This window comes from Triturus cristatus, chromosome 6 (assembly GCF_964204655.1).
Source record: "Triturus cristatus chromosome 6, aTriCri1.1, whole genome shotgun sequence".
Classification (NCBI taxonomy): Eukaryota; Metazoa; Chordata; class Amphibia; order Caudata; family Salamandridae; genus Triturus; species Triturus cristatus.
This window is the reverse complement of record NC_140589.1, coordinates 817,476,846-817,500,005: the sequence shown is the minus strand read 5'-3', so window position 1 is coordinate 817,500,005 and position 23,160 is coordinate 817,476,846. Positions and strand designations below refer to the sequence as shown.

Here is a 23,160-nt window from a genome sequence, read left to right as displayed (position 1 = left end):
GTATGTTTTGTAGGCTGCAAGCTAGGTCTTTCAATCTGAAGGCACTAAAATGGAAGGCCACAAGAGCAGAACAAGAAGCAATGATGCCTGTGATGAAAATGGTTAAATTACAATTGTGGTGAAACCGTACAAATAATCACTGTAAAATGTAAGTTGGACGTGATAAAAACAATAAGCCGTCGATACCAGTATGTAATTGTCCCTAAAAGGATGGGACTTTCTTAACTAAAGTTTCCTCATTACACAGACAGTCATACTCATATTCCTTAAATCAAGAGATGTACTATATCTATAAGGTGTAAGAAATGCCTTTCTAACAAAGAAAACTACTTTTGAATCTCGGTAATAAAAAAAATAATTATCGAGGACTTTCTCAAATTAGAAAAAAATGGTATAAATTAAAAATTGGTCACGCCACTTTCCCTTGCATGGTTCCTATCGGGCATTAGTGAAACATTGTTTTTACCAACTCAACATTTGGTGGTAACAGAGCACAGGTAAGACCAAGCTACATAAAAGGTGTGCCGTTTAAGCCACTTGATGCTGGAAAGCATGTTCAATGTTCTCACACTTTGTCCCAGTCTTAAGGAATTAACTCATGTGCACTTGATGTTTAGAAAAAAATGCAGTGTTCACCGTGCAAACAATTGTACAGTTAAGTTTAGGGGGCTGCACTAATAAAATAAATTATAATAAGACTCTAATGAGGTATTGTGTCACTTTTGAATAATTGTGCAGCATGACATTAAAATATATCTATAGCACGCTTGAGCTGCTTCAAAATGTTCTTACAGTATTGTGAATAAAATTTGCTTCGGTGGTAACTATTTCAATTTTAGTTTCTTTATTGGTAGTGCTCTCCAATTTTATATTCTGTTCTTTTTAACTAATTTGCCTGCCGGAGGTGTTTTATGCATGTCTAGTTACAGTACAATGAGATTCTAATTTAATTAACCTTGATCTGAGGCCTCTTCTTACAGGGACACAGAAAAAGTGCAACACAAAGGTGTGAATGTAATATACTTTGGTGATGACTAACACAAATTATAGCTGGTATTCAGAAGACTTCCCACAAACAGCATCACACTTCTAAATCAATACAATAAGGCCCTCCTTAGTTGTGTGGATGGTAATGGTTGTTGCTGCCACCATTGGGTTTCCAAGTCTCATGGGAACATCGTGGGTCCTGTGTTTCTTTACCCAAATGCTTAGCATGCTGAAGGTATCTTGGCCAAATACTGAAAGTATCAAATCCTGCATGTTATTCCCTAAATCTTGTAACAGGAAGTAATTCAGTTCCCCTGGACTTACCGATGCCCACATTTTTTGGTAACACAGCAAGGGGGTTTGGGGTTCAGGTGGTGGTGCTGGTTAATTTTCAGGCCCATTTATAATGAGCATCTAAGAGAAGTGTGTAAACATGTAGGTGATGATGTTTCACTGTTGAATAATTACAAAGTTAATGAGTTCTCTATGTTTGATTAACATTTTAGTTTTAGCTGCATTAAATTTGAATGGCTTTTAATGTGACTAAAAGCATAACCAGTGTGTAATTTTGTTTATTAAAAATACATTTGATCAACATTGCACCTGCTGGAAAATACTTCTGCAGTAGAGGACAAACCGTAATTGATTTATCAGTTTAGATCCTTCCAGGCTATTTCAGGAATACATTAGAATTGCCAGTCTAGTTAAAATGTGAGTTTTGCAGTCACGTACACCTATCCTACTGTTTTAATAACAACCTGGAACATTCTATCCTATATGCAGGAAAATAGTCCATTGTTATTTTGTTGCCACACGTGCCACAACTAAAGCTGTTGGCATAATCAAACTGGTATACTCAATCACTTTGCATCAGTTAACTTTTTTTGCATCTTCTGAAAAGTAATCACATAGTCCCGGTGATGGTGATTGTTCATGTGTTTAAGCTTCTTCTTAATGACTTCACGGATAGGTCTACTGGCAAGAACATGAATTAAGATCTAGTGAAAGGAGGGTGCATGGTTTAACATTGCTACTTACTTTGGACATAAAATCTTGATCAAGCAATAGCAATCTTTGAAAATCACTTTATTGATGAAGGGAGCGATATTTAGTATTTAAGGCTAAAAGATCAAATACACATTTAAGAATGATGTCTAAGGAACTGATTTACAACATTTTTTAGGCTCAAATGGGTCTCGGAGATGCATAAACACTGGATATACATTTCTAAAATGAGAATCCTAATTCAGAGAACCCCAATTATCTTGTGCGATTTCTGAAAAATCTACGGCCATTATTAGCAAAGACTGGTGTACAAGTAAGCGTGACTCACTCTTTTAGTACACCTAACTCACTCATGAATTTCTAGGATTGTCAACAGTATTCTTGGCTTTCTCCTGGAAGTCAGGAGTACTAGAAGAGTAAGTCACAGAGAAATCTTTATGAATTGGCCCTTATGTATCTAGGTCAAATTTCTGTAGGTGTAACTCAGTGTAGATGTGGTTAAGGTGTTGGAGTATGTCTAAGTGGCCATGCAAATATATTATTGACAGTTGGGACTTAGCGGTTACTCATGTGGGTAATCATGCCTTGTTTCACCCTGGATATACAAAAGAACATAGGAGTATATATGTTTTCAAGGATGGAAATGGGGGAGATCTCTCCAGATTTCTCCCGGTGTAGGGGAGGAGGTTGCTCTGCAAGTAATTTTTTTTTCAGTGTAGGGAAAACAGGATACAAATTGCCAGCAACACTTATCACCCAATCTTAAAACCACAAGACTGTCAACAAATGAACAGTATACCAGGGAATCAATGAACATGGCAAATTTCCAAAGTTAAACCCTTTGGAGCAAGCACATGAATTCTCACATGTGAGCGCACTCAAAAGAAATACAGATTCAGGTTCACCCATCTAGATCTATTTATTTTATGTGAGTGAGACCACAGGTACTTTACCTGTAAACCATATCAATTTGAGTTCACTTATTCAACTCTAAATTTGGATCACTTGTATCACCAGTAGACAATGAAGCAGACGGACACATGGAGAGAGATCTGCAGCTAAAAACCTCAAGTTAAAGCAAACAGTGTACCAAGATTCATTTCAGGATCAATGTGCTGTCTGTTAACATTAACTTTAAAATAAAAGTCATTTCGTTTTTTATTCATCATGGATATTTATTAGATAAGACTTTTGTTTTAGGCATCGACCAGTAGGTCATCAATAAAAGTGCTCATATTAAAATGTTAACTTGTTACTTTTTTGTGACAAATTAGATTTAAGTTACCCATTAAATAATTTCATTCATGGCACTTGTAGCTTCTATCTTGGAAGCAGGTTACTTTTTTCATTTACGATTTTGACACTTCTTAGACACCTTACAGAGCTTCACTTCACTGACCTATGGAAAGATATCCATGGTTAGTAAAACACTGCCTGTTATATAAATATGACTGTTTCTGAGCATTGCCAATACTTCCTTTTTGGGAGCCAGTGACTATTACTGCTGTACCAACCAATTTATACCTTCAGGAACTGAGTGAATATTTAAGCACTTTCACTTTGACACCCAACCTTTGGATCAAAACTATTCAATCAATTAACGTTTATTAGGGATGTACCATTGAATGCTAAGCTCTCAAATCTGTGCTAAATTTGGTCTCAAGAGTACTATCTTGAAGAAAAATGTTAATCAAATCACCCCTGTGCTGAATGATTTTTAATGCTTTTCGAAAAAAGCTCAAATCATGATCTCAGAAGGTAAGAAAAGTCTGTGCTGTGTAAACACCTACCACCTGAAACTATACATTTCAACTCTCCCCTGGCTGCATCACAATCTGAGGGGTAAAGGATTCTGCAGAAAGTCTGACTTCCTTGTAGAAGAGGTATAGTTGCGTTATTCATGTGCACAGAGTTTAGATTGTTTGGGCAATATTAGTTTTGGGGAGCTAGCATCACATTTTCCATCTATCAAACACTGTCATTACTTTAGTTTATTTACTTCCAAAAGTTTAAGTCTTTATGTGTCTAGTGAATTTCTGTTTCTCTCTCCCAAATGGAGTTATGTTCGGAATAGTTTGCTCTTTTTGACAATTTAAAGGCCTTGGTCAACTGCTAAGACACTACAATTAGCAGGAAAGATATACAGTGCCTACAATCCTCAATTGTAGGTCGAGGCTGAGCATCTCAACACATAATGGGGTACATATTATTCATGTCCTAGTTTGTAGAAATAGTTCCCAGATATCTAGAAAAAGAAGGTCAATAGTTATGGAAATGGGTCCAAAACACACTCATCTTACTTGTAATCATTTTATAGAGATATTCCTACTACTATGTTTGATAAAAAAAGGTGTTGCAACAAATCAGTAATTGTTAGGATTTCCACTTATAAGTTAGCAACAAATGAACACAATTGACTGTGTCTAACCAAACTACCATTCATTGACAAGCTTCGACATTATCATTGTAGTGGCAATACAAACCATAAAGTAGCAGATCAAAGCATATACTAAACCTTCCTTCTTCCCAGACATCTGTCACTGCAGTAACAGCGAGTGCAAAAACACACCCATGCTTGCTTTAATGAGAAAATGTCTGAAAGAAAGAGGTTGGTGGTGCAGTGGTGTGATTAGAAGACAAATGACCAGAAAGTGGACTTTTATCTCAAGAATTTTTCATGATTGTGGTTAGCTTTGATCCTTTATGAACAGCAATAAAATGATCATTACACCTCATTTAATGGTGGAATTAAGTTTTTTTGTCATTATCAACACTAACCTTTGTGACTTCTACACACTATGTTTTGTGTGAATTATTAAACATAGAACCTTTATTATGAAAAGAGCATCATAAACTTTGTTCATTTCAGGTAACGTACCCTGCTGAAGATATACACTTACCTCTGTTCCACTACTATCTTACTGCTACTACCTCAGATACAAACAATTTGTCAGCTGCACTGCTACCAGATACAATATGTCAAATTATTTTCACCACACAGAGACTTGAGTCAAATCCTTCCCTCCTTCCTTTACTGGCTACCTGCTCATTCTCTGCCCCATAACTGCTGCATATTACAAATGTATATTGTTGTTTGATTGTGTTCAGCCACTGTTAACTACAAATGTATATATTTTTAAATGCCCTGTGGCTAGGTAAATATATATATATAAATATCATATGTCACAACACAAGTATAGAACCCTGGGTTGTTCCGGGTATTTAGGAGAAGAGTTGCTCCTTTAAACGGAGTGCATATGCAATGCCACCAGCACACTAAATCTGCTCATCTCAGAGCCTGTTTTTCTAGTAGAATTCTTAAGCATGCGATAAAGCCAATACCATCCACAATGAGCTATATATTTATAAAGTATAACTCAATTATTACACAACTTTCATAAATAATTCATAAATAACATACTTGCATATTGAAAAAATAAAATACAAAAATGTTGAGTACCTCCTGACATTAAACATGTAAATCTAGCAAGGTGATGCAATACTCATAATGACACCAACAGATACCATAATGATTCAGCCAATGAAACATAGCAAGATAGCCATTTTGTAGTGCAGGCAGAATATTAAGGCACACCAGCCACAATATTTTATGCTATAAGCATTTCCCATGCTTTATTATCCAGAGAGAAAGGCCCAGTTTCTTGCCACTGTCTAGAAACAATATTACTCTTTCATACAAGTGAATTAAAAGAAGATGTTTGGTAAGTGGATGCAACATCCTGTTGTCTATTGTTTAAGGCACGTATTTTATTACCATGTGTCAAATGTTCAAGTCACATGCACATCTCTTATATGATCACTGCTTAATTTGGTTCGAGGTGGTAGACATGAGCACTGATTCTTGGGGGCTATTATTTACATTTCATTATTACACTATGTCCCAGAGCAAGAAAAAGAAAGATAGAAAAAGGAGAAAAAAGTGGATGGAAAATGTAGGAACTCAGCGACGAAGATAGAACATAGGAATAGAATAGAGTAAGATAGTTGCAATAAATGTAGAGATGTGAAAGAGAGAGGCATAATTGGGAATCAAGACAATGGACCAGATTTACAAAGCGTTTTTGTGTTCACAAAAGGGCTGATTTGGCCCGTTTGTAAATACCAACATGCTTTTTGGAATGTACAAATCCCTATTTGTGATTCAGTAACCTATTACCGAATTGCACATAGGGTTTGTGATTCAGTATTAAGAAGGGGTGTGTTTAGTGTGTCCCTTCCTAATACCGAATCGCTGTGGGTTGTGTGAATGTTTTGCGACTGAAATGTGGTCGCACAATATTCGCATTTACTGCCTACTTGAAGTAGGTAGTAACCCATTCACAAATGGGAAGGGGTCCCCAAGGGACCATGTTCCGCTTGCGAATGTTTGTTAAAACATTTTTTAAGAGCAAGCAGTGGTCCCACGTTACACTGCCTACTCTTAAAAAATCTTGAAGAAAACTTTTCTTTTTGTAATGCATTTAATTTTCCTTTAAGGAAAACGGGCTGCATTAAAACAAATGCTTTATTTAAAAGCAACCACAGACATAGTGATCTGCTGACCCCATCAGGCCACCATCCCTGTGATTTTTGCGATTTCCAATGTGTCGCAAACCAAGACCTACCTCATTATTATTCATGAGGTAGGCTTATTTGCAACCCACTAAGTATTACAAAATATGTAAAGCACGCATTTGTACATGGGTGTTTGCGATTACCAAATAGCTAATTACAACCATTCGCTGTTTGGTAACTGCAAACGATTACCCATGTACATCTGGCCCTTAGTACCCTGGTTATTTGACATCCCTGGTAGTTGGCAGCATCAAACTCCTAAGAAAAACTCTGATACCCTGCACTTTTTTTACTTAATGCAAATTGACAGAACTGTTCAAATACACTATTGCCTAACCAGTGCTTCCCAGAAATGCCTAATCTCACACAAAGTATTAATTCTGCAAAGTACTGTCATTCAGAAAAAAAGCTTTAAATTACAAATTGGAAATAATGCTAACTAAAACATTGCATATCAGTGTAGCTCTCATCTACCAGTAAACAAAGTCAACAAACACTTCATCTCAGGTAACCTAAAATTTCATCCTACTACTTCTTATCTAAAAGAAGGTTTGTAAGTATCCAAATATACAGCACTCAAAAAAATGTAGTCTGTTAGAACGCATTGCAATAAAAAACATAACAAGTCCTATAAATAAAAGTGATTCTTGGGCTTTCTTCTCAAGTACTCCCTTTAAAAAGTTTGAAACACCTTTTAAAATATCTGTGGCCCGAGTAAAAAAAATCTAAATGTATGTTTGGAGAATTCCTCTTCTGTTTGAACTTTTACACTTTTTGTTAATTAACCAAATCTTACAATTGGATGCCAGCAAAGCTGTACCAGTCTTAAGTTTCCAGGGAAAGTTGTGTGAATTCTATTTTTGCTGTAGGTGCCGCTATTTGAACAATGCAGAATGGTATGCAGGGTACAGTTGCACACTGTAAAATGGCGTTGAGCAAAAAGAGTCATTTTTTTAATGAGGAAATATTGCACTTATTGGGTCAACACTTTCCCTTACACCCCATGAAGAAAGGTGACATTTGTCCCTATTCTAACCATGGAAAGTGTTTTACTTAATCTGCAGAACAAATATCGAACCATTTGGAGAGGTGGATAGAGATAAGGGGAAGATTGTGAATGGCACTAATTGATGAGTTTGTGGGCATGAAATTTCATCCATTTGCACTTATAAATTAACAGCCATAATTCGCTAACAGTAAAAAAACACAGAGCTTTTGGAACCCTGCTAAGCAAATCTTTCATTTATGACAAACACGTTTTTAAATGTCACTCCTCAAATATGAGCACAAAAGACGGTCTGATAGCAAGTATGAATCTACACTTAATCCAGCAATTACAATTGTGTTTATTTCTAGAGGCATTCGTTCACATGCCCTCCATATTGCAAATAGTAAGCTGTCCTATTTTAATCTTTCACTTCATGTGCCTGTGAAATAGTCCAGAAAAATTCTGTTAAGTAGGCTTCTAAATAAAATTATTCTTTTTGTAATATAGAATATATATGACCTTTTCACATTAATCAACTTTATATTGTTTGCCTTATCTGTGATTATTCTGTGGAATTCCGGAATAAAACTCTGCTCCATCATATATTGTTGACATAATTTTAACCTTTTCTTAAACTAGGTAGTCGTTGATACCAACAATCCTATTACGCCTCTTACATACTTAATTTTGATATAGAAGGAATAAAGAGGCTTTCTATGAAAACATAATAATTTACCAAATCCTAAAATTACTATAACTGGTAAAAGGCTAAATGCGACTGTCTTTTCTCTATAATACAAACGGGTGACTATGCATGTTGCGCACTCATTAAATGTACAATTTTGTAAGAATGCATTGGATTGTTAATCAAGAGACCTGTGTACCCTCATGGATTAATATGGTGCACCACACCATGGTAAATCAGATGAGGTGCCTTACAGTTTTTTGCATAAATAAACAGCATTCTAAAATAAATAAATGAAAAATAACAATTGTTTCTCAGTGGTACAGTTGTATTGTCAAAATATCATCTGGCTTAAATACTGTCCACAAAAGTAGCATTCTGCTGGAGTTATTAATAGAAACCCTACATCCAAGCAACAATATTTTTATAAGAGATATTTTGGATGAAGTATTTGTCAGAAGATATTTCTGCATACAGAATTCTGACATACAACCCTAACACATCATCAACTTTAGCACGTACTTCATCCAGTCAACACAGAAGGCACTGTGACCATATGCTACTCTACAAGCCCAGAACTCTCTGCAGCTCAAACAAGGCAGTCCAAAGACCCAGCCAACAAAATGTACTCTGGCTTGATATTGAGGGAAGATACCCCTCTTTCAAAAATAATATATAAACTCAGCTTTTCTGCTTTCCTTGTGCACTACGTTTTTTTAACCTGAAAACAATTTGGTTCTTTAGTTTCTCCAGCTATGCAATCCAGCTCTTCATTAACTGACAAAGTAATACATTCATTAAATCAGTCACTAAAAATAATTTGTGTGCTATAGCAAGGACAGACCAGAGTAGGACTACTAGAACTTACCTTGCTTACAGAGAGGTGAGACTTACATATCCAGATAAGAGGCTTTGGGCCATATGTATGAACATGTTTTCCCATAGACACAGAATGGGTAAAACCCTTTGATACATCTGGCCCTTAATGATCTGGAAACATTGACTTCCACTTTCCAATCTCATCAAACTGTCTGTCAACATCAATAAATACTAAATTAAGGCTTTATTTATAGTTTAAAGGATGGATTCTTTATCACAAATGTCGTTGGTGTCCTGTCATATTATAGGTGCATTATAGCTTATCACACTTGTAGTACGGCCGACGGGATCTCCGTCACAATATGATGGAGTGTCTCATCTGGAATCTTTAAATAAGTCCCTAATTATGTGTTCATGCATTAATGAAGAGGGTATACCTCGGTAGTTATTGCAGTTTTGCAAACTATCATCCTTTTCTGTATGGCATTCACCTACATGGCCACTGATAATGGTAATACAACCTGAAGGACAGACATCTGCTCCTTTCAGGTAAATTGTACTGGCTGGGAAATTAATATCATAGTTGTCATGTATTGCTGACTAGCTTGCTTTAAAATCCATCACGGACGAGTTCTATTATACCTGCAATGTTAATAAAATAAATAATTGTGTTTGCTAAAATATGCACTTTTCTTCATTATCCAACTACATGTGTCCTATAGAGAAGACTCATAATTTAACTTCTCATTAGCATTTAGCAATAATTGTAACTATTCAAGTATTTATTGGCAAGCGAACAAACGATAAAACCAAAAATGAAAGCGAAAAAATGTCAGGGGACTGCTACCTGGTGTGTTTCCAAACCCAATTTTTCCTAAGGTAACACCGGTTCTCTTAAGGAAAATTGGCTGCTTTAAAAAAATTTAAAAATCCACTTTGACAATGAAAACATAGGAATGGCAGTCTGCTGTTCCTTGCAGGCCGTCATTTCTCTGTTTGTGGCCAATCAGAGAAAATTGCAAATATCGATCCACCTTTTCAGTATTTATTAGCCAGATCATTCTGCAATCCCTTGCAACTGGAGATTTTGCATTGTGAAGTATTAATGAAGTATTAAAAGCCACATAACATAATTTAAGACTGTTCGCAAAATGTCAGTGCTCTGTTTACAACCACTGTTTGAGAACAATATTTTCATATATCAGACCTGAAGTTCCCAAATAAGAACACCTCTGAGTGGGAATCTCCTGTAATACTACTTTGCCAAATGTTTACATTTTCTGGAATAATTTGATAGTGGCATTTGGTGATTATAGCTTGTCATAATTTGAACAAAAATGGATTTTCAATCTGTAAAGTACAACAGACTACATTTTCTAACAGTTTTCGTTAACAGAAATGACAATGTATATGTCTCCAGTAGGTGGAGGGGGTCCTCAACTTCTAGGCAATTATAGTGTTTATACTCAAGACTGCTGGTGGTCTTGTGAGAAACAGGGAACACATATTTACTGATTATATATTTTGTACCTGCAGCAATGTTCAATCAGACCTTCTCTTCGAAGAAAGCTGACTTCAATTACAAAAAATATTTTCTTGAGAGAACATGAGTACAAACCTTTTGATTTGGGATGTTGCAATGTGGCTGTTATCACATGGGTATTCTTTAGCAGTCACCAGGTATACAAGGTGCTATCCTAAGTTGATTGCATCAGTGATTTCTTAGAAATGTTGATATCATTTTGGAGCATTATCATCTGTTGGCCAAAATCTTCCACTAAAAAATGTAGCAACAGCTCACAGCTAAATATTCAATGCAGGAAAAAGTGAGCATATTTACAAAACAAATTTGGATCTCTGCAACTGAATCATACAAGAAAATAAAATCTGATCTCAATAGTAATAGTGGTGTTTCTTGTTTGCAATGCTATGCTCTTTGAGGAACCAAAGTTCTATCTATAGCTGGCCTTTTATGGTTCAAAAGTAATTGTGCACAAGGTAGTTCAGTTTTTAGAACGTAGAAATCCATGCATAACATATAAAACAAGCTTTGCTGCGTACCATACATATCTGAAACTGTTAGCACCTAAAATCTACAAAGAAATGGACTAGAAGGCATTACATATTTCTTTTCTTCTGATGTGTATAAAGGAAGAGTGGAAAACTTTCAGAAGGCAATTGTTTTTAACACAATATTTCCCTCTACTGTTTACCTATGCATTTTGGCAGTTTTTTAGGCTTAACCTCATCTTTCTTCTAAAACTATTAAAAAAAGAGGTAGAGGGTGGAGCTAAAACAATGGAACAATGGAGAAAAATGCAGGCCATTTCGAGGCCAAAGAATTATCTTCAAACTCAACATTTTACCAGGAATGACATTCAGCGTCAGAAAAGAAATTCAGACATCCTAACCCAATATGAGATTGAGAATGTCAGTATAAGTGTGCTTTTCCTAATAAAAATCAGCGTGAGTGTATTCACTTTTGATTCGCTTTAAGTCTTTTGCATGTAAACCTTTAGAAGCGTAAAAACTCAGGATAATCTTTCCTCCATCCTACTGAACAGTGAATTGGTCTTTTCCATCCAAGTTTCCAGTGTCTGTCTTATTTGGTACTAGTCTGAAAAGTCTGTGCTTCAAACAGTCTGGTATTTTGCTGGCTTGTAAACTTCGAGCGTGGTGTGAGTACCAGTCCCTCTCGAACACGGCCTTCAGTTGTTCAATGATGCTGCTGCCATTTCTGCCATTCATCACTTCTGTCTCCTTGATAACTAGGCCTACTCCTGCATTGTGGGTGAATTCATTTCCAACCCAGTCAAAATTACCTACAAATAAATAAAACAATATTTTGCTTTGACAGCGGATCACAGAAAACTGAATGTAAATTACATACATTGACTTTGAAAATATAATCTTTTCAAATTCCATATTTTGTATGAATTAATGTTACACATTCACTACAAATGTACTTTTCAGCAATAGACAGTAGAGTGGCTATTGACTTGATCACTTACCAGTAATCTTCATTACTCCTGGTCTAAGTCTTCCTCGTCACTGTCCAAATATCCAATCTACCTTTACCGATGGTCCGAGACTATTTTAGTTCTAGCTATTTGAGAACACACATTTGAAGAACTCTAGTATTATGGAAAAGGGTAGGGAAGGGTTTTTTTTGTTAATGAAATAGAGAAATGGTTATTAACAAGGTTCTTCTCTGTAAAAATAAACATGTAAACAAATAATAAACTTTACTATAGTTTTATAGCATGCTGCGGAGGGCTTTGCCAGACTTTAAAGGCCCTGGACCCAAGTTATAGGCCCGAGACACAGACAAGGGCTTGTAACGAGTGACAGGGCCTTTAACAACTGGTATAGCCCAAGGTAGAAGAACTGTAAGGCTATTAGAACAATTCTCCTATTCAGGGTATAATGTTCTAAATTAAAAACAGAAAAACTTAGAGACAAACATTGGAATGTTGGAGCAAAAGGCTTTTACTGGCCATTACTATGCCTGTGCCACTTTGTTGTCTTCAATAGAGCTCCCAACATTCCAATGTTCTAATGTGCTTAACATAATAACTGTGTTGCATGCGGGAATGCTCACATCATCATGACTGTGATGAGGAACACGAGAAGTGGAGGTAATGACTGACTCATTCCATATGTTTCCTTTCCTAAGAACAGCGTACCAATTGCTAGATGAAATTGCTCCTTCTTTGTGGGTGGAAGGGGAGTTTGTTTTCCTGTAATGCAACATCTTGGCCGAACCAACAGTTTTAGCTGGTGGGCTGCTGCATGTAAACGGACCCTTTACACCCATCTTTTCTTTGTAGCTTTCCATTCATGTGCCAAACTCGTGCCAAACTCATAACTGCAGGCTTAGAACCTGATTACGATATTGGCGGACAGAGTTACTCCATCACAAACATGACGGATATCCCGTCCGCCCTATGACAAGTTCATTATATCCTATGGAACTTGTAATACATTGGACGGGATATCCATTTAGTTTTTGACGAAGTATCCCATCCGCCAAGATCTTAACCAGGCCCTTAGCTTTATTACATCAGCGATATAAAACTAGGACCCCACTGTTAGACCTGTCAGCCCTTTGGGTGGTCCCTCCTAATCATTATTTATTTTGTCCCACTTCTGCCTCAAACCCTGTTATAATTTTTCCTTTTTGGGAACCACCAGACTTTTTAGTGTTGATGCAGAGTCAGGGAGACATTTTCCCTACCCCTGGAACTTCTGTCTGAGGGCCTGAGACACAAAATGGTGGCCACCCATTGTCACCTGTGACATCACCAGAACCCACTGGAGGTTTCTAGAACCTTCTGTAACATTCTAGAACCCTGTGACAGTGGGAGGCAGTTTAGAATGTTGGGAGGCCATCTCAGGGTGGCAGTTGGCAACTGACTGGAGAAGAGAGAGGACAGAGTTAGAAGGAGGTCGGAGTAAGGCAGCAGAGGTGCAAACCAGTGCTTGGAGTGGGGTCCAGAAACCCACCCTTGATGCTAGTCTCTACTGACCAAGCCCAACCTAGAGCCCTGTGTGGGATCAAGACCAGAAGAACCATCTTAAAGGACTGAAAAGTTGGAACAGGCCTTAAAGAAGAAGAACAGCAAGTTCCTGACCTGTTCAGCAGTGTCCTCCTGGAGTCCTGACGTCGAGAAGCCTGGAGACCTGGGGCCTGAGGTCGAGAAGCGGTGCTGACAGAAAGCAGACGTCGTACCCGGAGCCGCCAGAGGTCGAGTGAGGGCGCCGACGGAGGTCGTGGAGAGACACCGAAGGTCGAGTAAGGAGTCACCCGAGGTCGGGTGAGGGCGCCGACGGAGGTCGTGGAGAGGCGCCGGAGGTCGAGTGGAGAGTCACCCGAGGTGAGGGCGCCGACGGAGATCGTGGAGAGGCGCCGGAGGTCGAGTCGGGAGTCACCTGAGGTCGAGGTGAGGCGTCGACGGGGGAGTGAAGTCCGCCCACCGGAGTCGCCGGAAACCGAGGTGAAGCGTGCCGGAGGTCGGGAGTGGAGATCGCACTCCGGAGACGCCAGGAAGTGGGGAGTCCGAGACCCTGTGACGCCGGAAGGTGACATTGAAACGAGGCCGACCAGCGACATCGAGTCGAGACCGCCCAGCGACATCGAGTCGAGGCCGCCCAGCGACATCGAGTCGAGACCGCCCAGCGACATCTAGTCGAGACCGTCCAGCGACATCGAGTCGAGACCGTCCAGCGACATCGAACCGGAGCCGCCTCACGGCGTCGACACGGTGCCAAGTGGAGCCGATCATCTTAAAAAGGACAGTAAGTGGTAGAGGGGGCGTCTAAGGCCCTGTGGAGCCCTTAAAGACCATTCTAGGGGCTAAAGGGGTGCTAGAACCAACCTGAGAGTGCCAGGGGTGAACTGAGACTGGTACAGTGACCTACATAAAGAGCTGTGTGGTTTGGAGGGCCAGATCTTTAGATTACTCTTGTTCTGCCTCAGTGTAGGCCCCAGCCTTGACCAACCTAGGTGGGACACCCCCATGCCATCCAAGTGTCCTTAAGTTGTGTATGGGCAAAGTAAGACCAAGTGACCTCATGTAAATGATTTGAATTGTCACTGTCATTGATTGTTTTACTTTATTTATTGGAAGTGCTTTATTTATTGTCATCCACTAATTTATTCCTGCACTATATTTATTGTCTGACTGTATTTATTTGCCATCTGTATTTATTGCACATCTATTTATTCCTTGCTTATTTATGACCTGAACCTATTTATTGAAATTCCAATGTAGTATTATTTATTTGACCTGCTCTTTCAAGGAGAATCTTATTGTCTTGTATTTATGTAATGAAACCTGCAACTAAGAGAAAATAAGATAAAGACATATATATTTTCAACTTGACTTGCATAATTTTTACGGTGTAGTGTCGTTTTTGGAACGGATGAACGCATGGTTATTGTGAGGGTGTGACGTACGCTTAACACGGTGCCTGACCCCAACCGCTCGAGCCAAGCTACCATTGTGCTGGGAACCTGGTGACTGCTAACCCGGTTGCCCGGTTTCCAACACCCACAATGATTAAAATGGAGGATATGAGGCACACATGAAACATCACCATAATGCAACCTACCATAACAAGCACAATCTAAAAGGGTCTATCATATTAGTAGACTTATAAGTAGGGGTGGGCGGAATTTGCGGAATTAACCTTCGCAAATTATCGCGAGAATGTTTAAAATTATCGCAAACAAGCAGAAATATCGCGAAGATGCGGAAGTTTTTTTCCGGCATGTTCGCGAGATTTTCTGCATGGTTGCGGGTCGCCAACTTACCCATGTGGTTGCTTGCGGGCGCGGCCATCTTGTTTTGAGTTGTTCTCGCGGTGCATGATCGCGAGAAGAAAGACGTGATCGCGCGACGCATGACGTCACTGCGGGCGCGAACTGTCGCGAGACAGCGCAAATGGCTAAAAACAATACAACATCTCATGGAGAACGCGACCGGATCAAGAAAACTTGTCGGCGAACGCAGGGATTCAGGTAAGGCGATCGCGCGCGCGCGAGAATGTATCATTTTACAGCGCGAGCAAGAAACAAATTATCGCCAAGCTGCGGAAACCGGAATTTTTGACATTTTCGCGCTCTCCGCGGAACGCAAAAATGCCAAATTATCGCAATTTCCGCGAACGGAACGAAATTTTTGCCCAGGCCTACTTATAAGCAAGCTTAGCAAAAACATAAACAAGGGGTGAATTAAAAATATTTCAGTGGAAATGTTAAAATGTTTAGTAAATATGAAACTGCAAGCATAACTGCTCCCTTATTATCAATAGGTTTGTGGGTCCGATACTCATCTCTGGGACATAAGTTGAACTGGGTGTCACTTTTTCTCTGTGTCACTGCTATTAAATTGGATAAAACCTGCTTCAGCGAAATGAAACATCACAACAGTGGTAGTAAGCATTATATGATAAGATTTTTTATTGTTACTATAATACATGAAAGCCTTCAATCCCTATATAACAAGAACACTTGGGTATAATGTTCATATTAGAATCCTTCGCAACTTTACTAGTCACCTATAATAAGAAAATAAACTAGCTTCACTACTGTAATAATGTATTACAGTAAAGTCTTGATTTCACAAGGCTTGCTGCTAGAGCATGCACACAGCATGGGAAGGTGGGTCATGGAGCAGAGTTGCAAATGTTGTTTAAACAATGAAAATCAGATGTAGCTTTTCAGCGGTTCTGAACTATATTCTCAAAATGAACAGCCATTAGCTGAACAGAGCCATTTAAGACCGCGTGTTTCATTTTTGCACAGCTGCAGTTCTGCACATGGAAGCAGGAATCCTCTGCATGTTACCAGAGATTAACTGAAGCTATTTTGGAAACATATTTACACTGAACTACAAATATTATGCATTTATAGGAAATTGACAGTTTGGCAAGTTTAATTTCTTCCTACGAATTCTATGTTTATTATGCACATTCGCAATCATCCTCTTTTAAATGAAGGAGAAAGAGACCAAGGATGTAAGCTTCTTTCTTTGTTGAGGGAAGAGTAATGTTGAGGCTTTGTATTATAAGGAATAATAAGCACCCATTCATATGTTAAAAGGATATTGCAAGTCACCTAAGAGCTCCATGATGAGGATTTGTCTGGAATTTGTATCTAATCCTACCAATTAGCCGACTTCTAAGTGTATCTACTGGAGGAATGTGTGTACTGGCAGGGGTTGCTTCGACTATTGTGACCAAAGTGATGTGGGGCCCTTGAAGCACTGTGTATACCCACTGCACAGTATGCCTGCATCAACCAGAGGAGTGTTTGTACCAGTACAAGTTGCTTGGACTGTGCTGACCATAGTTCTGCGGGCTCTTGAAGCACAGCAGTGCTATGAAAAGCACTGTATTTACCTGCTGCGTGGGACGCCTGCATCAACCGGAGAAGTGTTTGTATTGGCACAGGTTGCGTGGACCATGGTGACCAGAGTGCTGTGGAAATCTTGCAGTGCAGGAGTGCTCTAAAAAGCCCAGTACATACCTGCTAGGTGGGATGCGCCTGGGCTCTACCCAGGAGAAGAGTGGGCTAAGAGCGGGCCTGTTTGTACCTGTCCACGCACGAAAGAGGCTGGGCCAGGTTACCCATCTTTTATTTTTTAACTCTGGGTGCTTTTGGTGTCTTCGGTATGAAGGAGGAAAATGACTTAGTTAACATGGATATGTGGGTAGCCGTGGCTATTCTAAGCTCCTCACTTGGCAATAGTGCCATTGATAATTTCATTGTGAGAGTTGTAGATTTATTAAATAAAGAAATTGAGCTGTCAGTAAGACGTATTCCCAGTGAGGGTCTTGCTCAAAGTGGATCGATAGTTACTGCTAGCTCTTTTGGTTCTGCTCCCTCACTTGTTTACAGTGTTTGGAATTGTCCTAGCCTTCCTTTGCTCACTATGACTAATGGCTCTCTTGTTGCTCATCCAACTGCTAAGCACCAAAAGGAAGGCACAGAAGGTTTCCATCACCTGGGATATTGGAATACATATGGAGCAGGAGCGCTCTGCCTAGACTTACTGGAATAAGCATTAGTGGATAGCTTGTGTGATAAATTGTGCAACAGAACTGGAGCTGTATTTAGTAACCATGTTAAACTACTTGTTGACAGAGTGGTGCACAAAGAATCAACCTCAAGTGGTCTGAAGGTCGGGGGGGAACACGTTTCTGATGCCATGACCATACAGCTGCCTACCAAACTGAGGAACAAGGTAACTCATTGGCTCAAAAGACACCTGGCTTTCAATCTAGCGACCTTTGATCAAATTTTACCCGTACGGCAGATTGAATGGATTGGCTCAGCTCCAAAATTGTTTGTTAGTGACACTACTAATTAAGGGGGCTCAGAAAAAGGTGGATCTGGTCAACCAAAGGGGTCCAAATATTCTAAAATAAAACAACCTCTGTGTAGTACCAAGACAATATCCTTTATTAATAAGGTGCACAGGATTGGGTTAAAACAAGAAAAGAGTTCTACTGTAAATGATGGGGGTCGTTGCATGGCAATGGCTTAACACACCCAGACTCTGTCTTATGCCAACATGTTTCGGCCTGTTGAAAGGATACCTTCCCAGAGTAATCTTAATACAGAAAAAGGGTCCTAGGCTTTGTCAGGGCATAGAACTAAAACTCCTATTGTCCATAGTGCATGCTTTAGTTGTCATAGGACAGTGAACCACCCTATTCTGAGCTCCCTTCTCCCCTTTGGGTTAAGGTTGAGATCACCTAACTCAGTGAGGTAGACATGCCAATGCTATTCCATGCCAAAAACAAGTGGGTGGGGCATTTCCGTCTATAAACACCCGGTTGATGAGGAGTACAAGTATAGCTGGCTCTCAGACCTGTAAATCAGGGGATTCCCTGTAGAGCATAAGTGAGTCACTCCTAGCTCCCCTACCTTTCTATTAGTTCGGCGTTTTGAGTGGGGGCTGTAGGGCAGGATCTGGTCTTCTTCCTCTCTTTTGTGGTGTGGTTATAGTTTTTTGTTTTCTCAAGTTTGTAATTTACTCATTGGAGCTGTATTCAGGTACTTCCTCTCGGATACTTCTATAAACCTAGTTTGACTTGCTCCTAAGCCTTTTCAAACCCCAGTGGCCCAGCAGCTCCTGAATTAAAAAGTGATATTTCCCTTCTAATCATTTTTCGCCACTACAAGCCCTCAAGGATGTTGACTGGCAATCTCCAAAGCTAGTTCCATTGTTGCAGATGGTGACAGATCTAGTTTTATTCAAATAAGATTAGTGAGTTAGAAATTAGTGAGTTGCGCTTCAAGGGCCGAGTCCAGTGTTTGGTGCTCTTTCATCAAGACCTTTAATATTATTGCATTATAGGAGTCTTGAGAGATACCGGATGTACTGCATATACTGCATGATGGTTATTGATGTCATTCCATTGCAGCTCAGTCGTCCAATTCAGGGAGACCTGGGGGTGGGTTCGTCCATTTTGCTGACATTGTCCTTAAATACCAAGGTCACTACAGTTATCACGGCAAGTCACGATTCAGGCACTAAACATTGAGTGTAGTATTAATTCTAAAATGTGTGCATTCAATTTTTATGATGGTGACTTTTCTTAGTTGAACAATATTAATTGAAAAGACTGTTTCAAATTGTAGATGATATCACTAGTCAGCGTAGATGTCCATTAAAGCATACTCACATTTTGATTTGTGGGGATGTCAATGTTGTTTTGCATATTAACGGTCATGATTTAAATTTTAGGATAAACTGTCACTTATTTAACTCTCGCTTATGTTCTAATCTGAGAGGTTCCTGAGTTTGGGAATGTTGTTAAGGAGAGAAATCTGTTTAATGTTCATAAATTACATCAAACTAATATCCCTGAAGTTCCAACTTTCTGTGGCTGAGGATGTGCATCTGTCATGGACTATATCTTTCTGGCAAGATCCCTTATTAACCGGAGTGAGACCGGTACTTTATGTATTTTGTGTATCAGTGATCACAGTCCTCTTACTTTGCCTATTGATTTTCCTGGATCACAAATCCCAATCTGGTCAGGGTCCACTGTTCTCTTGTCTACTAAAAATAGTAACCAACGATTGGTTTGAAAGCTTCATCTAAAGCCTTTTTAACAAATTTATATTAGGACTAACTTGATGGCCATTGAGCATTGTCTTACTGATGAGACTGGTGTCAAGCTCATTGTTAGCTCTTTCATAAACTTATGTGCCTGGTGAGAATGCTGTTTATGAGACTGACTTAGAGATAGATTTTCAGACACCAAGGTGGTTTGACTCTGTGTGCTCCTTGGATAATTGTAACTTGAGATGTGCATTGGGAATTAGGCCTAGTAATGAAGCTGAGGTAAAAAGATGTAGGAACAGGTATAAATTTGCCCTTTGGCTGAGAAAGAAGCACAGTAATATTCACACCTTTATGTAAGCAAACAAAATTAAAGACTCAAAATCTTTCTGGTCTACAGTTCATCTCATCAGAAGGTTATATAGCAACAAGGCTCCACTTAGATCACACATCACTGCAGACTTTTGAGTGCAGCATTTCTCCTGCGTTCATTGCATAAATAGATGCAAAAAGCACTGTGCTTATCAGCACTGCAGGAAGTACACCTTTTTGTGAATGGGCTCCTGGAGTTTTCGATGTTTATGTGTCTTAATTGCTGGCATTTCTTATATCAGGGAAGTGAGAAAGCTCTTACTGCATGTGTATTTTTCTTATAACGTGGTAACTGTTTTGAACGAACTAATTTCTATGTCTGACCTTTTTAAAGTCCTCTGTGGTATAAAAAGTAAATACCCCATGTGGGCATCATTGAGTCATTTATCGCAAAATTTAGGTCTAACACAAAAACCCAGTAAATGGGCTGCATTCATAGCACAATCTGGCTTAGATGTCAGTGTTAAAAACTCGAATTAGACAGATTTTGACATTTAAATAATAAATCTGAAACAAGGTAAGATACCTGCAAGTCCACCTTGAAGCGGCACGATCCAGCTGTCCAATGTTCAGATATCAAACATGTAAGCTATGGATACTTATATGTTGAAAAGGAAAGCATGAACAGAATTCCGTGACCTCTATGAAAATGCAGTGTTACAGAAAACAAATGATGGATGGAATGCTGACAATGCAAACATTCTCCCCCAGTCAAAAGATTTGGGTTAAATCCATCGTTCTTTTGCCCACTACGCCACCCCAGTTTGGACCCAGCCATATGCAAAACAGTCTTGACCATGTGCCCCAAGGGAACAGTCCAGACCGAACTGCCAGGCTAGGTCCCCCTGGACCTGTTTCAGGGCATGTCACCCTTCTTCAGCCAGGTTAGCTTGAATCCAGTGGCACAGTGAGCAAGGGACCCACGTCTGGCCATACCCTTTCCACTTAGGTCGAAAATGTTACAGCAAAAAAATGATGGATGGAATGTTCACAATTCAAACATTCTTCCCCAGTCAAAAGATCTGGGTTAAATCCATCGTTCTTTTGCCCACCACGCCACCCCAGTTTGGACCCAGCCATAGGCAAATCAGTCTTGACCCTGTGCCCCATGGTAACAGTCTAGACCGAACTGCCAGGCCAGGTCCTTCTTGGACCGGAAACAAGCATCCTGGGACTGGTTTCAGGGTATGTCACCCTTCTTCAGCCAGGCTAGCTTGAATCCAGTGGCACAGTGAGCAAGGGACCAACGTCTGGGCATACCCATCCCACTTAGGGCGAAAGTGTTAGAGCAAACAAATGATGGACGGAATGCTGACAATGCAAACATTCTCCCCCAGTCAAAAGATCTGGGTTAAATCCATTGTTCTTTTGCCCACTACGCCACCCCAGTTTGGACCCAGCCATATGCAAATCAGTCTCGACCCTGCGCCCCATGGGAACACTCCAGACCGAACTGCCAGGCCAGGTCCTCCCTGGACCGGGAACAAGCATCCTGATACTGGTTTCAGTGTATGTCACCCTTCTTCAGCAAGGCAAGCTTGAATCCAGTGGCACAGTGAGCAAGGGACCCACGTCTGGGCATAACTATCCCACTTAGGACGAAAAGTGTTACAGCCAACAAATGGTGGACGGAATGCTGACAATGCAAACATTCTCCCCCAGTCAAAAGATCTGGGTTAACTCCATAGTTCTTTTGCCCACCACGCCACCCCAGTTTGGACCCAGCCATAGGCAAATCAGTCTTGACTCTGTGCCCCACGGGAACAGTCCAGACCGAACTGCCAGGCCAGGACCTCCCTGGATCGGAAACAAGCATTCTGGGACTGGTTTCAGGGTATGTCACCCTTCTTCAGCCAGGCTAGCTTGAATCCAGTGGCACAGTGAGCAAGGGACCCACATCTGGGCATACCCATCCCACTTAGGGTGAAAAGTGTTACAGCAAACAAATGATAGATGGAATGCTAACAATGCAAACATTCTCCCCCAGTCAAAACATCTGGGTTAAATCCATCGTTCTTTTGCCCACCACGCCACCCCAGTTTGGACCCAGCCATAGGCAAATCAGTCTTGACCCTGTGCCCCATGGTAACAGTCTAGACCGAACTGCCAGGCCAGGTCCTTCCTGGACTGGAAACAAGCATCCTGGGACTGGTTTCAGGGTATGTCAACCTTCTTCAGCCAGGCTAGCTTGAATCCAGTGGCACAGTGAGCAAGGGACCCACGTCTGGGCATACCCATCCCACTTAGGGCGAAAAGTGTTACAGCAAACAAATGATGGACGGAATGCTGACAATGCAAACATTCTCCCCCAGTCAAAAGATCTGGGTTAAATCCATCGTTCTTTTGCCCACTACGCCAGCCCAGTTTGGACCCAGCCATATGCAAATCAGTCTCGACCCTGCGCCCCATGGAACACTCCAGACCGAACTGCCTGGCCAGGTCCCCCCTGGCCCGGAAACAAGCATCCTGATACTGGTTTCAGTGTATGTCACCCTTCTTCAGCAAGGCAAGCTTGAATCCAGTGGCACAGTGAGCAAGGGACCCACGTCTGGGCATAACTATCCCACTTATGGCGAAAAGTGTTACAGCCAACAAATGGTGGACAGAATGCTGACAATGCAAACATTCTGCCCCAGTCAAAAGATCTGGGTTAAATCCATCGTTCTTTTGCACACTACCCCACCCCAGTTTGGACCCAGCCATATGCACATCAGTCTTGACCCTGTGCCCCATGGGAACAGTCCAGACCGAACTGCCAGGCCAGGTCCTCCCTGGACCACAAACAAGATTCCTGGGACCGGTTTCAGGGTATGTCACCCTTCTTCAGCCAGGCTAGCTTGAATCCAGTGGCACAGTGAGCAAGGGACCCACGTCTGGGCATACCCATCCCACTTAGGGCAAAAAGTGTTACAGCAAACAAATGATGGATGGAATGCTGACAATGCAAACATTCTCCCCCAGTCAAAAGATCTGGGTTAAATCCATTGTTCTTTTGCTCACTACGCCAGCCCAGTTTGGACCCAGCCATTTGCAAATCAGTCTTGACCCCGCGCCCAATGGGAACACTCCAGACCGAACTGCCACACCAGGTCCTCCCTGGACCGGAAACAAGCATCCTGGAACTGGTTTCAGGGAATGTCACCCTTCTT

At 40.4% G+C, this 23,160-nt stretch overlaps 1 protein-coding gene across 3 annotated transcripts in view; it reads right to left on the bottom strand.

The window, feature by feature from the left end:
* Positions 1-7,895: 7,895 nt before the first annotated feature.
* The window catches only part of PLD5 (phospholipase D family member 5), a 1,783,935-nt gene continuing 1,768,670 nt past the window's right edge, over positions 7,896-23,160 (bottom strand). The window contains exon 10 of one of the 3 annotated variants that reach the window (XM_085611413.1): positions 7,896-11,881. In XM_085611413.1, coding sequence (XP_085467539.1) covers positions 11,613-11,881 — 269 coding nt within the window. In that variant the 3' untranslated portion in view covers positions 7,896-11,612. The remainder of the gene's footprint in view (positions 11,882-23,160) is intronic. The other 2 variants (XM_085611415.1, XM_085611414.1) reach the window with 2 other exon arrangements.